The sequence below is a fragment of the Triplophysa rosa genome, linkage group LG10, assembly GCF_024868665.1.
Source record: "Triplophysa rosa linkage group LG10, Trosa_1v2, whole genome shotgun sequence".
Lineage (NCBI taxonomy): Eukaryota > Metazoa > Chordata > Actinopteri > Cypriniformes > Nemacheilidae > Triplophysa > Triplophysa rosa.
The window spans coordinates 13,396,808-13,414,176 of NC_079899.1; the positions used below are offsets into that span (position 1 = coordinate 13,396,808).

Genomic DNA, 17,369 nt, shown 5'->3' on the forward strand with positions numbered 1-17,369 from the left:
GGTATATAAAGAGTTTCTGCACATAATTCTTCTAATGGCTATGAAAGCCCAGTCTAACTACACATTTTGTCATCTGACGATATTGGCGTTTCGTGCGCTATGCATTTCGAGTGTCAAGGTGCCAATTTCTTTTTTTAACTTACTAATTTACATGCGAAGGTCACTTTTTGACCATTTATAAATATACATCGAATTGCCAACTTTCCAACGCTTTGATTTCTCACGGACCTAGAAATGAGCGTAAAAATGTTTAAAATTAAGAACAGGAAACGTTCCGTTGCATTTGATAGGCTATATTTCTATATACGCATCTCACACGGCTTTTATATAAATATTCTATATTATTACTATCTATTAGGGCCTACTATTTTATTTTTTATTCAAACGAAAAAAGGATTTTCATTCAATCTGAATTTTAATTCCAAAATCTCCTTCATTTGCTAATTTGGGTTAAACGTCTGATTAACACATTTTTGGAATAATTTCAAACAGAATCTGATGTGAATTAAACGACACGATGCATAATAATAAACCGGTGGAGCAGCATCCTTTATCCTCTGGAATTCTAAATCGCGTGCTTGCAGCTGATTGGTTGGTGAGTTTTGACCCTTGTTGGGATGGACCTGTTGGATAAAAGGAGAATTTCTAGAGGGATCATGCGTATTGCGCTGTGGATGCCTGTGCACAAGGGACCGACTTGTATCTGAAGAAGGGAATAGTCTCAAAGGCACCATGACAGGAAAGGATGGGGCTGTGTTGTCGGGAAGTTTGAACAAATCAAAATCAGTGTGTGCCGCTGAGAACGGGAGAACTAACAATCAACATCTATCAAAGAGCGCCACTACTCATACGCCCAAATGCACGGGTTTCGGCATTCAGGAGATTTTGGGACTAAATAAAGAGCCGTCTTCGGCTCCACGGAACACACTGGACTCTTTTCCAGCTGGGGCGCACCTGTTAGCTACGAGGTCGATGCTCGGTCCAGCTGGTGTTGGGGTCGGGATGGGATTAATTGGCCATGGAGGTATTCCGTCGTTCTACAGCCAGCCCGCGTTTCTGGAGGTGCTGTCAGACGCGCAAACCGTTCACCTTCAGCCGCTCAACAGGACAGTGGGTTCGATGGAAGCTAACCATTCTGCTAGCTCTGGTAGGCCTTCAAAAATCATTTTCACGGGCACGGCCCTCTCAAGGTTTGTCGTTCTGTTAAAAAAGGGCCAGTTTTATTTATTTCAGTGCAAAAACGACTTTAACTTGTTAATAAGAACATGGTAATAATAATACTGTTGTTATGAATTGTATATGATGCTTGTAAATTGTGTCTATAATTGCAACATTTATTATTAGGCTATAAAATGGAAAGTAAATGCTGGAATATGAAACGTGCAATCTGTTGTCTGTTTTATTAATCATAAACATTAAGTCCTCGGTGAATATCATAAAAAAGTGAAATTTATGGTTTTAAATTGTCGCAACACACATCATATTTTACGTGCATTAAATAATGGAAATATTGTCCACGATATTGCAGATTCAGAGGACGTCTCCTCAAGTGAAAGGAAAATTTCTAAGTCTTCTCTAAGCCAGAGCAAGAAACGAAAAAAGAGACGACACAGGTGGGTCCAACAACATTTTAGGGAAAATAAATACTTAATGTATAAATGTTATTTTTATGCCCGTTGCCTCAGAAATTAGACATCTTAAACAAGGAACGTTTAGTGTTTTTTGTGTCTTAATTGGCCAATTGACAATTAACTGAAAAAGTGCAAGATTTTTTAAGAGAAAATCTGCGCCTGGCGAAAGTCTTCCAATTTGCGAGCTAATTACAGTTTTAAATGGCGATTAAAATGATATATTTTTTAAATGTAATATTTTTACTGAGAGCCGAATACTTGTCGGTTTAGTTTCATTTGTTTTTTTTCCAATATACATTTCCTAAAGATTTTCTCGGGGAAAAAAATGAATTATATTTACATGCATAATTTGTCTATAATAATTTCACAGCACTACAAGCTTAAAATGATGCTTGTAATATACAGAATATAATTATCTTTTGTTAAATAATTGTTTCCAGCTGACTTTAGATATTTTCGATTTGATTAGTTAGACTATTTAGAAACAATGAATGCTTCATTTTGTATATTTTATAATTAAAAATGACCTCAATATATTATAATCGAATTTTGTTCTTTTACAGAACAATATTTACATCTTACCAGCTGGAGGAACTAGAGAAAGCTTTTAACGAGGCTCATTATCCTGATGTATATGCCAGAGAAATGCTAGCCATGAAAACCGAGCTGCCCGAGGACAGAATACAGGTAAACTACACAGACTACAGTATCTACTAGATATGTTTTGAATTTCAATACAACAAATACAATGACAAATCGATTTTTATTAAAAAAGGTTTTACATTCGCATTGCTAACCCAGAATTCAAAGAGCCGTGCTCTGATATTATATGATTACAACAGGCAATGCTTTTGTTGTTATTGCTGCATGTATAAAAACATGTATTTTTTGTTTGGTCTTTTTTACTATTTTAATTAAGCATTGTGGGCGTGTAAAATATCTCGACGTACACCTGTTATTTCACATGGTTGTAAATTATTACCAGTGCGTTGCTCAATTTTTGCCATTTTAAAACAATTAAACGTATATAATTGACTACTGTTTCAAATGATTTTTAATGTAAAAACAGAATAATTGTAGATGCATTCAGAAAAGAAATATAGAACAAAGAATCTGTGCAAAAACAATACATAAATAAGTAATACATTAATTCAGTATATGCTTATAATGAGCTGCCCCTCTTAGAAACTATTGTGTATTTGCTGTTACACCTCTGCTCTGCACTATATTTTGTTTCTCACGAAATAAACAAAAATTTGGCCTAGCTTCAATTTGATCTTATGTGTTGTCTAATTTGCTTATATGCCATTTCGGCCTGTATAGAAATTTGTACAGCAAAGGGCTTGGCAATTCACTATTTCTTGACGCCAGCTGCAGCAGGTGACACTATACTATCGATCAAGAGACAATGTTGTGGTCCTTCTGTGCTGCTAATCAGGTCCTGAGTCCAGCATCCCGCTTGGACAGATAATATCTCATCAGCTTCAGTTGGATGTGAAACAATTTGCTCTCACATAGAGTGGGTGAGAGAGGGATAGTGAGTGAGAAAGGCGCTAACGACCTAATCAAGCAATCAGGGCAGATGGAGATTACTGTGTGACCCGAATCATCCATCTACCGGCACGCCTTTTAATTTCATTCTCATTACGGTGCTTCGCGGACGTGTTGAATAAATAATAAGGAAATAAATAAATAATTCTATTTCAATCCAAAGTAAAATTAACATCTAATTTTCTTATCGAATGTAATTAGTTAAATCAGAAAAGCTCGCCGTGTTCCTGGGGAAGAGATGTGGCGAGGTGTGGGGAGTTCAAATGAAATAACTACATTGAATTTATTAGCACGGGTCAATGGCGGTGCTCTCCAGGGTCTGCTCGTTTAATTTCCCGTGATATTTGCCCGCCTGTCCACCATCGATTGGGCTCGAAATTAACTTATTTTTCAATCAGCTCCTGCGTGCCCTTGGGGTCGTCTTTCATCGCTGTCTCCGCCCGCTTTCTTTTGAGCGCCCGATAACCAATTTCTCCGCTAAAAAAGATCTTGCATGAAATGAGGGCTATCGTCGGCATTACCAGAAAAGATTGGAAAATGGTTTTGATAATTTCTTATCCAATGTCTGGCCTCTCTGGACCCAAGAGCCCCTCCTCATCCTCCTCCCCTCCTCCGTCAGCTTTGCAGCTACCGTTAGAGAAGGGCAAGTGGTGGTTAAGCAGTGTGTGTAGTGCTGAGATCAATCTCAAGTCACGCAGCGTCTTGACAGAAATGAACCTCAGGCCACCGGCAACAGAATGAGGCGTTGTGGCACTTTGCATACGCTGATCTGATATAGATACTGTGGTGTCTGCCTGCAACTTGTTAGCTTAATACAGACCGTGGAGGTTAAAAATAAATTGTAATTTGCATATGTAATTGTAAATTGTATATATAGACGGTTTCAGCAGCAACAAAACAACGTTGTCTATTCAAAACCTCGGATGTCCAAATTCGCTGTTTTCAGAAACGGAAATAACAACTTTTTAACTTTTTATGATTAACGACTGTAATACTTTTCATTGGTTAAATATTTGCAAACACCATTGCCAAACACAAAGTGACTAATAATAATTCAAATTAACCAAACTTAACTTCCTGTAGACCTCAGCAAAGAATCAATAACTGAGTTTTAATTTAATTTAATACGATTAATATACAATAAAAGATTAATATAAATTAATAACAATATAAATAAAATATAAAATAAATTGTTACATTAGTAGCCTTTAGTCAGACCGATAACCACACAGACCGGAAGTTAACTTCGGGCCAGGCGCGTGCTTCCAATAAAATCGTTTGTAGGTTGAGATTTTATGAGATAAATAAATGTAAGCTGTTCGTTTAATAAGCTGTCAGTCTTTCCTGAATGCAACACTATACCCTACTTGTTGTGCTGAATTTTTTTTTTGTGGACAGGTGTGGTTTCAAAATCGAAGAGCCAAGTGGAGAAAGCGTGAGAAGTGTTGGGGTCGTAGCAGTGTGATGGCTGAATACGGGCTGTATGGTGCTATGGTGCGTCATTCCATCCCTCTGCCTGAGTCCATACTGAAGTCTGCTAAAGAGGGCGTCATGGACTCCTGTGCCCCCTGGCTTTTAGGTAATATTGATATTAATAAAATGTAACACAATTACATAATTTTTATACAAATACATTTGTATTAAATACAGTATTAATACAATAAATGTAAAGAAATAACAGTGATACATTTCTGAAGACCATTCACTACATTACTCATACTGACCCTTAATAATACATTTTATTTGTTAAATTTTAATGTTACATGCATCCACAAGAAGCAAGGAGCAAAATTCTGCAATCTGTACAGTACATTGCTGTAAATTAAGTAACTTTAAAAAAATGTTTCTGTGTAATAAATGGTTAGAAAACAAAATTACATTTAGGCACTTTATATTACAGGGAAAATAGTAAAATATTATTAGTCAGATAAATATATTGTTTGTTTAATTGGTTAGTAATAACCACTACTAACTGGTATCATTACAATTAAACAAACAGACTACATATCGCATAATATCTTTCATTTCATTTCATGGTTCAGAATTAGTCGTATGTTGTTATTTAATCCAAAATATGTCTCTTGCTGTTTCCAGTTCAAGATGGTTTTCCTACCACCAGCTGCTTTTCTAAACACGAATACCCACCATTCTTTTCAGGGATGCACAAGAAGTCCTTGGAGGCTGCTGCGGTCCCATCAAACGAGAAGTCAGATGTCACTCAGAAACCACCCAATCCCAAGACAGATGAGAGCGAGGCTGAGGAAAAGAGGACAGAGTCACCCATGTCCAAAGAGGAACTGAGGGAGAACAGCATTGCTGTTCTCAGGGCAAAAGCACAAGAGCACAGCGCCAAAGTGCTGGGAACAGTTTCTTCTGAGATACTGGAGCACAAGATGGAGATATCAGCGACAGAGAAGTCTAGCGAACAGTTAGACGCGAAAGAAGAGGAAAAGAGTTCTTAGGTTATGCACAGTAATTCTTCAGTCATACCTCTAATGCCATAAAACAAAAATATATCTGGATTATTTTCTGTTTATCATATTTCTGCAAAAACGGGACATTTGGTTATGCATTTTGTTTTACCATAGCAATTTCTAAATGATTAAAATGTGGTATTCTTAATTTGATAATAATATACATCCCCATCATTCCAGGGATTAATATTTAGGTTTTTTACAAACATTCCAGAACATCTAATTAAAATTGAATAACGATGGAGCATGCTTGTTCCCCTTTGTCATGATGGGAAATTTGACAACTGTGGCAGACCATATGTCTTTGTGTGTTTATTTGAACTTGAACCTGATCCAATTTAAGTATTTATTTTCAGTCATTATTAGAAAGCAATTGGTCAAGAACTCCTAATGAGCTTTGAAATAACAGAGCTCAGTGCTTCTTTGTTCATTTTGTACAGTATCTCTCTTCTAAAACTCTTAGTGGTTAAAAGTTGTAATAGAGTGTTTTGCTGTAAATATTGTAAATGAAGATAGCTTGCTACAGTATTGTTTGAACTATACATTAATGTACTGTAGTCTTATTATGTGCTTTTTTCGTAATATGTGAAATGCAATTCAAATTATTAAAAAAGTATTACAAATGATGGTCTGCATCAAGTGTATTTGAAATCATAATTGGGCAACACTTCACAATATGGCCGTATTTGTTAACAACAGCAAATGTACAGGCAAACATGAACAAACAGGTTATTTTGTTAACACGCCAGTTCATTTTGTTTTTGTTTTAAAATGTGTTGTAAATGTTAAAATTAACAAAGATAAATGCCATAGAATTATTGTTCATGTTATCTAATGCATTAACTAACGTTAACAACATATTATAAAGTGTTACCAATCAAATGAATGGATTACCTCAAATTTTGTACACAAAATACTTTAAACAGTGCTTTAAAATCTAAATCAGTGCTAAAATCTCTTTGTTCTTTCGCTCTATCAAACCTGGAATAACAATCTTTTGTATGTAGCCTAAACATTTCTGTGTCAATGGGTGTAATCCGACACAGGCCTCAATCTGGGCAGATTAAACAGCACGGCCAATACATAACAGATATATGGGAGAGAGCATGAAAGCAGCCCTAGATACTGAGATCATTCAATTACTAAGATATTTATCCATTATATAACTTTCTTTCTTTCTTTGTCTGTCTGTCTGTTACACGGCATGGGTATATAGATAAAACATATTATATATATATAATTTACTCTAATATTCACTGCTCGTACTTTAAAATTAAGATTGCACTATTTTCCCTCATATTATCAGACTTGCATGGACCCCTTACAAAAAAGAAATCCTCACCTAACAGGATAGAGAAGAGTGTGGTAATTTTCTCATAACTAGATGTCTAAATTACACATTAGCCATAAAACTCGATACATAAAAAAATAGGTCTCTCTAATCAAGTAATCGCTAAATAATACCATAATTTAGATTTGATATGATACCAAACATCTTATGAATCCCAAAAGCATGTTGCATGATCTCTCCTTTTCATCTGGATTGTTGATCCTTCCCATGCCCTTACTATTAAGGCCTGTCAAGAGATTATTGATTCACACTGTTAATTCAATCCTAATTTAATTTACTTCATGTCTGCGTAAATTAATTAGTTGACATCTGGGGTGATAAGGCTAGGCTTATGTAGAAACAAAATATACTGTATCTCTATCTGCTTTTCTGACATCGCTGTCTCCCGGTGATCCTGCTGGGCATATTAGCCTTTTACATTTTTCGATTTTGGTTAATAAATTATGTCCTTTTGTGTTTGGTGTGCACCCAGAAAACACTAACCTAAAGGATACTCATTATACTTTTGTTCTTTTGATAAAAAGCATGTTGTGTTAATTGTAACTGTTATTTAGGTATACATTTATTGATGTCCTGGTAAACTGAGACGTTTTCCAGTTTCACCATTGTTGTTTTATTGCTGTTTTCTCAGAATTCCCTTACTCTCACTAAGGGGAATCATGAATTACTGTAAAGCGACTCTAGCTAATCCTATACAATGTCACTAATAGCGGCCATGAAGCATGACAAAGGCACAAACTGGCTTTATCTGCAGTGATCTAAAGACTATCAGAGCTGCAAAGTCTTGCAAATCTTATTTCTTAATCAGATTGTGATGAACACCAAGATGCAAACACAGGTAATTAGAATATTTGAAAATACTCCTGAAAGTAATTTAACTTTGATTACTAGACAGTGAAAATGTACTCATGTAAATCAAATGGTTTTGAATTATTAATTGATTTCTATATTTATATTAATTAATTGCTTGCAGTAATTTCACCGTGGCTGACCTCATAGCTATTCTTGACTTGTTGCACAAATGACATAATAGAATATACAATGCTATTTAATATATAATAATATATATATTAAATTATAATATATAAGTAGCCTATTATTTAAACCATAACTAGTTATTATAAGTGAGTATGTTTCTATTAGGCAGAAATTTTAACAAATCTTTATACATAAGAATTAATTATTTAAATTAAATCACCAATACCTCATTTCTTTGGGAATACTACATCCCTTAGGGTAACGAAAACAAATTAGGGTATTGAAAACAAATTAAACAAAAAAATTCACCCACAAGACAAGGACATTTAGCCAACCCCAGTTTTAAAACCATATTAATTCTAACCTCATTCGATACCTTAAATCTAAAATTATGACTGTGTGCGTTACTTAGTCAGTGTTTAATACTCCACAGAGTGTCTATATGTGATCAACTGCACATTGCAAGAATGGCAAAAAATGTAAAGATAAAAGACGTTTAGTTCCCTCTAGTGACAGAGAAAGGAAACGTACCTGGGGTTTGGGAAAAGTGGTTATTTACTGCCTCCTGCTGGACATGTTCCGTAACACAAGGATAATTTTTGTTTCTTTTCGTGAACTTGTTTTATAAACAAGCTTTTATTTACACAAAAAGTTTTCCCTCGCCTAAACTACCTGGAAGCTCCTGTGGAAAATAAACATAAAGTGTTAAGTGCTTATTCGTTTTTATTAAATGTACCTCTTCGATGTATTTTGTGAGATGATTCACTTTATAATCTAATTTATTGACGTTTTGTTAATTAAAATCTAAAAAGAATAACACCAATAGATAACGGCGCGCAAATTTTATTTTCGAAACGGAAATGACGTGATTTGTTGTCACCCATCCTCCGCGCGGTCGTCATCAGTGGCATGGATGGGAAAACCGATTGAGTGACTACCGTTACCTTCGCGAGTCTCGCTGGATTATAGCCGCTTTCCAAATTTGAAATGTTAAGGACTGGGCTTTAAATATCGCCCATATTATCCACACCGTGAACATTAATCGTCCTAAAGTACGCGTCTTTTCTCTACTTCTCTTGTTACGTAGCTAGCAAGTTTTGCTCCCGCAACCAAAATGGCGGACAATGAAGACGATAGTAATTCAGCGTCCAGCTCTGCTGCAGCTAAAATGGAAAATGTGGACTCCGGCGGCTCTCTGCAGCCCGAGGCAGCACAAACTGCAGTCGAGGGTGAAAAGAATCCCCAGGGAGAGAGTAATATACCATGCACCGTGAACCCGTCTGAAGAAGGGGGCGTTGATCAAGGCCTCACCGAGGTAACATTAATACACAGCGATTCGGGGGTGGATGTGAACGTTGGGGACGGTAACGTTACTCAAGAAGTGATCGGGCAAATAATGACCGGTGAGGTTGTGACCGATCCGAGTATCATAGCGTCTTATATTCAGAGTGCTGCGGAGGCTGGTGTGACCGCTGAATGCACCACCGTGAGCGGTGAAGTCTTGAGCGCGCTCTCGCCGACGACCACCATCATTTACGTGCAGCCTGACGGCAGTTTTGTGGAGAGTTCGGGGTTGTCGGCCGAGGAGCAGCAACAGTTAATCGAGCAGTTAGCAAAACAACAGTTAGTCCATGTGGCGGGGAGCGAGGCGGCTTTGAAATCCACGGCTCCTATCGTGGACGTGCAGCAGCTTATAGTGAATAAAGCGCAGGTGATCGCACAGGCCGAGACCGCTGCTGCTAATACAACGAGCCCGAAGACCCTACAGAGAGCTGTCACGACGCAGCCGACATCGTACATTACGTTGGAAGCGAGTACTTTGCAGGTGGCAGCGGCGGCGATTCAACCGCAGCCCGCGAGCGTCGTGCAGAACGCGTCGCAGCAGCTGCAGAGCGCCGCCAAACAGGTCGCGCTGCAGCACTCGCAGAACGGCGCGCAAACGACCAGCCGAAAGGTAAGACGATAGCGGCTTTAACAAGGTAGAAACTTGACAGTATATTGTATTTAAATGTTATACGCATGCTGTGATTATTATACGAGATTGTACATTATGCGTTTAAAAACAATTCCCACAGGCATTTGTGTGTTATGCGCCATATTCCAGTAGTATTTAAAAGAGTAATTCACCTTCAAAATGAAAATCATGTCATCATTTACTCTTGTCATTTCAAACCTGTATGACTTTATTTCTTCCGCAGAACACAAAATATATTTTGAAGAATGACGTTAACAGCCCCCCAATCACTTGCATTGGTTACAATAGAAGTAAATGGTGGAGTGTGCTGTTCTATTACCAACATTTTTCAAAATATCTTCATTTTTGTTCTGCAGAAGAAAGTAAGTCATACAGGTTTGAAATGACAAGAGTAAATGATGACATGATTTTCATTTTGGAGGTGAACTACTCCTTTAATGGTGTTTTATTGGTTCTCACTCATCATCCCAACATCTGTGATGGTTTCTATTTTTTATGAAAACTGGTGACTGAATGTTGTGTTTTTCACACTTTGAATCATTAAGGCAGCTGAGCCCATCCAAATTCAAGTGCAGACCCCACCGAAGCCAGACAACAAGCAGCACCAGACAACTCCAATTACATTTTTACAGCCACATAATCTCTCCACAGGTCAGCCGATTGTAAAGGTAACAACTGTAGGGACATTGAGCAGCCCACAGGTGATCCACATTACGCCTGTGCCTGGACAACAGCAGTATTTCCTACAAAACCCAAATGATCCTCCTATCCAGCTTCTCCTTCAGAAACCAGCTCCTGTGGTTAGCACCATTACTGTCCCCATCACCCATAAGGTTGTACCTGCGGCTGCCGTGGTCAAGTACCCATCAGCCAAACCTGCTATCGTCCCAGCTCCGACTACAAAGATCTTTGTACCGACATCCAAACCTGCTGTTGTCCAAGCCATGCCTACAAAGATCCTCACGCCATCAGCCAAACCTGCCCTGGTCCAAGCCACGCCCACAAAGGTTCTTACACCGACAGTCAAACCTGCCATTCTCCAAGGCACGCCCACTAAGATCCTTACACCGTCAGTCAAACCCGCTGTTGTCCCAACTCCCCCCGCAAAGATCCTTGCCCCATCACCCAAACCCGCTGCTGTCCCAGCAACACCCACAAAGATCCTCACCCCGCCTGCGAAAGTTTTATCCCCTCCTGCCAAGATTACAATGCCTACCAAAGTCATAACTGCTTCAACCCAAGCCAGCGGAAAGGAAAAAACGAAAGTGAAGAATCGAGAGAAGAAGCCGCAAAAAATCAAGACCCGCTCTGGTCGGGTGTCCAGACCACCTAAGCACAAGGTGAAAGACTACAAGTTTATTAAAAACGAGGATTTAGCAGAAAGCCACCAGTCGGACTCCGATGACTACTCTGAGATTAGCGTGGAGGATGAGGATGGAGAGGAACGCAGGAAGAAGAGCTCGGATGTGACCCTCAACCTTCGTGACAAAGCCTTTAAATGTGAAACCTGTGAGAAAGCCTACATAGGTGTCGCTGGTTTGAACAGACACTATAAGCTAAATCCCACACATGACAAGAACCAGACAGTCTCCCGAGCAGAAGACGATGCCAACATTACAGAGGAACAAGCAACAGGAACTGAAATTCCTGATTCTAGTCATGCAAAAGTAACAAGTATTCAAAAAGTAAGATGATTTGATTTATTTATTCTCTTCACACTTTTCCTGAGTTCTTGTTTCTGTAACTTATTAATTAGCCATGATCGATTCTATAATATAGTTTTTATGTAGAAGTTGAACCTGTTGGCTAATGTAAGAGTACTTGTATAATGTAAGGGTGCTTAAAATGTTACACACTTCACAGGTTCAGGAAACTGTGAAGGTCGAAGTCAGGAGACCCGGGCGGCCCAGAGGACCAGGGCGACCTGGTCGTCCTAGAAGGCCTGGGCGACCACCTAAGAGAGGACGTCCAGGACGGCCACCCAAATATCCTGGAGGAATGAGTTTGGAGCAACAAGCACAAAGACAGAGAAATCGTCTGAGAGAAGTATGTTTTAGAGATTATTTATATGTATTCTTTATACAGTTAGATCAAGCGCAAAAATACACATTTCCTATTCGCTGAATGTAGGGGTGGGTGATATCAACAAAATATTACACCTATTTCCATAAATGAGACACGTCATATGAGCAAAATGTATTTGTTTCATACTATGTTAGTGCAAACATTTGATTTTTAGCAATTACATGTCAACCTTACCATGACAAAAAGGTTTTCACCAAAGGTTTCACCAAACTGATAGTTCAGATGTCAACATTTGTTGGTTTAAATATACAGTACATGTGAGGTATTTTTTTTAACTTTTTTAAGCATTATTGTCAGGTAAGTGCCACTTTCAGAATTGTCACATCCATGACGGTCCATATTCCTCATTAATGGGCACATGAAAATGGAAAACTATTTAATGTTTTAAGAAGTGGCATCCCTACTTCATTTTAATTCACAGAAATCCTACAAAGTGTAGTCTCTCAAAAACGTGCCATTTTTCATCACATCCATGACGCATGTTTATTTCCCTTTTTAAAACAGAAAACTTGACATTTTTCCCATGTCTGTACTTTAGTATCGGGGGTTTAGTGAGATATAAACCGATGGTTCAATATATTGATATATACTAGACGTTCTCTGAGAGTTTATGTCACATCCATAACTCAAAATGTCATATTTGTTAAACTGGAGTTGCCCGTTTATTTGTTTTCACAATGTAATTGTGATATGTTTTACATGTAATAGTTCACCGAAAAATGAAAATTCTGTCATCATTTACTCACCCTCTTGTCATTTCAAACCTTAATGACTTTCTTTCTTCCGCAGAACACAAAAGAAGATATTTTGATGAAAGTTGTTAACCAAACAGCACTGGCACCTATTCACTTCTATTTTATGGACACAAAACCAATGCAAGTGAATGGGGGCCAGTTAACAACATTCTTCAAAATATCTTCATTTGTGGTCTGCGGAAGAACGAAAGTCATAAAAGGTTTGAATTCACAAGAATTTGAGTAAATGATGATAGGATTTTTTTTATTTTTGGGTGAACGTTCACTAAGTGCAATTTGTCGAATCGCTGTTTTTAATAGTTGAATATTATTTATCTTCTCAGTTTATTAAACAGTACGATGATGAAGACCTCATGGAGATAGTTCTTCCACGTCTAGCCAGAGTCATGACTGTATGGGAGTTTGTGTTGATGAAGGTATGCTGTGGACATTCTAAACACGTAGAAGCCTAAGAACCTCAATTTTACAGCTCTATTTACAGTAGCATTGAGATTTTTGATGCTAGTTCAGGTATCAAAATTCCCGTGATTGGTAAGTCATTGGGAATTTAGGAGGCATTTGATGCAAGCTCACAGTGTCCCTTCCCCTTAAGGTGGAAAAGGGCTATCCATCAAAGCAACAGTTCCCGAGTGTGTATCGAGAGTTTGAGCAACTACACAGCCAGGTGAAAGAGATGGCCCTGGAATATCTGCATACTTCACCAGCCAGCCGGCCAGCTATAGAGGTCAACAACATGGGGGTAAGACATTCAGTCATCACAGCTGTTATCAAGTTATCACACCTCTGTTGCATACCAATGTTTTGTTTTTGCAGGTTTTACAATCTCTAGGTATAACAGATCCTAATGCGCTGAAACTCCTGAATTCCTCAGAAGGGCAACAGAGTCAAAAGACAAATCAGCCAGAGATTAGAACAAATCAAGCCACCAAGAGCCTGCGGAACATTGAGGTAAGACATGAACAGTTCTGTGTGTTTTTGAATAAATTAATCATTTCATGTTCACACCGTGTTGTATTCATTGCTAATCACTGGTTAGACTTGAAGTCTATTTTTCAGTGACTGAAATTTGGGTGCAAAACACTGTTGACTGTGTAGTAATAATTTATTTTCTGACGAAACGCACAGAATGCCAAAATGTTGCCTCCTGCAAAAAGGTTCAAGATAGAAAACTGCAATGAGGAAACAAACGGCTATCAAGTTAACCAGAATGGCATCCAGAAGGATGAGACAGTCGACGTCTCCTCTGTGCTCCGAAAGCCTCAGGTGGTGTTGACCAGACTGGAGAACTTGACTTCTGTAGGTGTAACTGCTGAAGATGGTACACAGAACATCGAAAATGCTGCTTCCCCGAGGACGGAGGAAGAACCGATGGAAACAGATCCCCCACCTTCTGATTCCAACACTACGAAACCTGACGAAGACCCCGATCCGGAGATCTCCAAGGTTCTGAACAGCAGCGTGGCTGTCGATATCGCAGATCAGATGAAACAACTAGAACAGGCTTTGAGCACAGACATAGAATGTAAGAACTCCCAAGAACCCCCTCAGCAAGAAGTTCAAGAGGCCCAGGCCGATGCTCTTGAAGAGCCCGCAGCCAATCAGGAGGTCCAGCCTGTAGTTGAGCAAGAATCTCCGGTTATTATCCAGACGGCCGAGGGGCTTGTTATGCAAAGCGCAGAGGAGTTAGCCGCCAAAGGCATTGTCATCGTCAACGGGCCCGATGGCACCATGATGCACATCGAGGCGCCCGAAGGGGTTCCTTTAGAGACCGTTCACGCCCTGCTCGGCATTGAAACCGACAGAAAGACTTGATTGATTCGCATGATCAATTCCTGTTCTTGTCCATTAATCGCAACAAGAATACATTCTTTCTGTGTAATGGTGTTTTTCAATGAACTTTTTATTGCATTCTTTGTAAATTTGTATAAAAAACAGTATTATCCTAAGTGTTTTTTCTGTTTATATGAAAATGTTAGCGTTCATTTGGAATTTAAGACCATGTTGACTTGTGTTGGCATATCTTAACTACAATTTGTTTTTGGAGTCCTTATCTATGTAGCTGTTGCAGCAGTGTAACGTTATTTTTTAAAGGGATAGATCACCCAAAAATGAAAATTCTGTCATTATTTAGCAGAACAATTACATTTATACAGATTTGGAACAATCTAAGGGTGAGTAAATGATGACAGAATTTTCATTTTTGGGTGAACTATCCCTTTAACGAGAAAGTGACTTATGAGAAATTGACACATTATAAATTTTGGAGGGTTTCCTGATGGTTTCATTTGGTTAAAGCTATAGTGCAAAATGCATTATTGGTGCTTAAGAGAAAGAAATCAGCCAAATTCAATTATGGCAATATTCAGAAATGAAAACACACAAGTGTCTAAAAACACTTTTTATTTGCCCACACATTTGTCCATTTAGTGAAATATATAAATAACAGTTCCTTTATGTCAGAGACCCAGGCTATAGTTGCAGTTCAGTTCAAATTGATACCCCATGATAGGTCTTTTTATTCACACAATTTTCATTATCAATTATTTCCCTTCAGTTTTGGCCCAAAAACACTATTTTGTTTTATACATCTTATGGTAACATGGTGGATGTTGCTGTTTTATAACATGCCACTCCAAACAGCGACAGATTGCTCTAGATTTGTAAAATAAATGGGAAGACATGAGGCGCTTGTAGTATACAGCAGCCGCAGCTATGTTCTATTGTTTATGTTACTTCGTTGTTTGTCTAGTGCAAGTCATTTGAAAAGTTGTTGAACTATTTTATTACTTTTTATATAATCTCTGGTTTACTGTTTTTTTGAAACATCTCGGCATTTTTAATACAAAGGGACATGTTCAAACATGACATTAAAACTTTTGTGAGTGAGCTTTTGGAATTAAGACTGTGTATTGTAAAGAAAACTTCAAATGGGAAACTTTCACAAAGCAGTGCAGCATTTGATTTGCAAGTATAGAAATGTGAAGAGTAATCCAAGATTTCACCAAAACTGAATTACAGAGATCTGTGACCCGTTTCCAACAGCAAACTTTCCAGTTTCAGTTTTCCACTGTCTTCAATGTAAGGTTGATACAGCCATGATGAGAGATAAACCATGGAGAGATCAGCATTAGAAGTGTGAGCTAATTCTTGTAGGATAGTCTGTTTTAGTGCAAGCTCCTGCTTGTAAGATTCGTAAAGTTTGGAAGATACATCAGCTGCAATGGAATAAACAAGTCGCATGAACAAATAATAGGGTAGGCACATGCATTTAATTTATATAAGACAGTATTTCCACTATCTGTTGCGGTCCTCATTTAAGATTCACTAATACTATCTGCATAATATGAAATGGGATGAAGTAAAACAGTACAGTTGATTCCCATTAAAGCTATTTAGACACACATTTGCAGGGTGAATACAGATACAAAGATGGTCACTTTCACTGACAAGTGGCTTGTTTTATATGCTAAACTTAGAACCAATACTTAAAGAAAGTTTTTTGACCACTGAAAATTGTAATTGTTTGTTCACCCTTTAGATATATTTGTGACTAAACCAATACTAAAGTATTGATGGAACAGTTCGATCATTTCCCTCTCTTACCAAACTGTTGTGTGGACCAAGTAAGAAACAGTGGTGCTGGTCTTCCTTTCTCTCCATACTGAACTGCTTCTAACTCACAAATCCCACGCTCAGCATTGACCATCTTCTCCATCTTTAACAATATATTTGCCTTTGGAGACGAACAATTTTGACATTATAAATACTTTACAAACATTTAAAATTAGTATTTTAGTTTTAAAATAAAATACCATTTTGTCTACAACGTCCTTTAATTTGACACATTCATCCTCCAGCTCTCTGTTGCTCCGTGTCAGATTACTCTCTGAATGGATCACATCAGCCGAGTCTCCTTCCATCACAATGTCAGACTCACTAAATGATCTGGGATCAGAGATGACGGAGAACCGTTTTTGCAACGTAATTTTGTAGATAGTACACAGTAAAGCCAACATGGCACATTAAACTTACTTTTTGCTCAGTCCTAGATTGACTATTTTAGTCGCAATGGTGGATCCCTCATCATTCAGGCGTTCCCATTTCATGATGAGATTGTGCCAGTCAGCTGCGTCATCCTTTAACTTTCTGGCACTGCCAGTCAGATTGCCCTTTCTTCCCGGAGTCGTGGCTTCAGACATTATAAAGCCATATAACTCGCACGATCTCTAATAAATAGAAATATATAGCATTAACTGAAATTAAGCCATTGAGGTCATGTAACGCTGACTGACTTTTTATGGAAGTCACCTATTATATTCCGTCAGTAAAATAATTTTAAGTGAATATCATTTTAACAACAACACCACTGCTAACGCTCACATGTTCGTTCCACTCGCTCTACGTCTTTCATCATTGTATGACAAAGCCTCCTAGCGCCACCTACTGGAGGACATTATCATTACGTTTAAAGGAATAATTCACCCCAAAATTAAAATTCTGTCATCATTTATTCACCTTCCTGCCTTTCAGTATAAGACTCTTCCTTGTGTGGAACACAAAAAAAGATAT

The 17,369-nt window shown here is 38.1% G+C and overlaps 3 protein-coding genes across 5 annotated transcripts; 2 read left to right on the plus strand and 1 right to left on the minus strand.

The window, feature by feature from the left end:
• The first annotated feature begins 676 nt into the window (after positions 1-676).
• On the plus strand, positions 677-6,264 carry vsx2 (visual system homeobox 2). Of its 2 annotated transcripts, none has more exons than XM_057344394.1 (5): positions 677-1,147; positions 1,529-1,613; positions 2,195-2,318; positions 4,581-4,761; positions 5,277-6,264. In XM_057344394.1, the coding sequence occupies exons 1-5, from the start codon at positions 733-735 to the stop codon at positions 5,642-5,644; spliced, it is 1,173 nt and encodes a 390-aa protein (XP_057200377.1). In that variant the 5' UTR covers positions 677-732; the 3' UTR covers positions 5,645-6,264. The 2 variants fall into 2 exon arrangements, with proteins under 2 accessions (XP_057200377.1, XP_057200379.1); XM_057344396.1 differs by having other exon boundaries at positions 5,340-6,264.
• A 2,607-nt stretch (positions 6,265-8,871) lies between these two features.
• On the plus strand, positions 8,872-15,687 carry znf839 (zinc finger protein 839). Its single transcript, XM_057343861.1, has 7 exons — positions 8,872-9,939; positions 10,506-11,645; positions 11,824-12,006; positions 13,124-13,216; positions 13,393-13,539; positions 13,614-13,748; positions 13,926-15,687. Exons 1-7 carry the CDS (start codon positions 9,100-9,102, stop codon positions 14,610-14,612), a joined length of 3,225 nt encoding a protein of 1,074 aa, XP_057199844.1. The 5' UTR covers positions 8,872-9,099; the 3' UTR covers positions 14,613-15,687.
• A 125-nt stretch (positions 15,688-15,812) lies between these two features.
• Positions 15,813-17,209, minus strand: cinp (cyclin dependent kinase 2 interacting protein). 2 transcript variants are annotated; one of them, XM_057343865.1, is made up of 5 exons: positions 17,181-17,209; positions 16,833-17,026; positions 16,613-16,745; positions 16,404-16,533; positions 15,813-16,015 (listed from the first exon to the last, which is right to left on the minus strand). In XM_057343865.1, exons 2-5 carry the CDS (start codon positions 16,997-16,999, stop codon positions 15,813-15,815), a joined length of 633 nt encoding a protein of 210 aa, XP_057199848.1. In that variant the 5' UTR covers positions 17,000-17,026; positions 17,181-17,209. The 2 variants fall into 2 exon arrangements, with proteins under 2 accessions (XP_057199848.1, XP_057199847.1); XM_057343864.1 differs by having other exon boundaries at positions 17,109-17,203.
• Between the last annotated feature and the right edge of the window lie 160 nt (positions 17,210-17,369).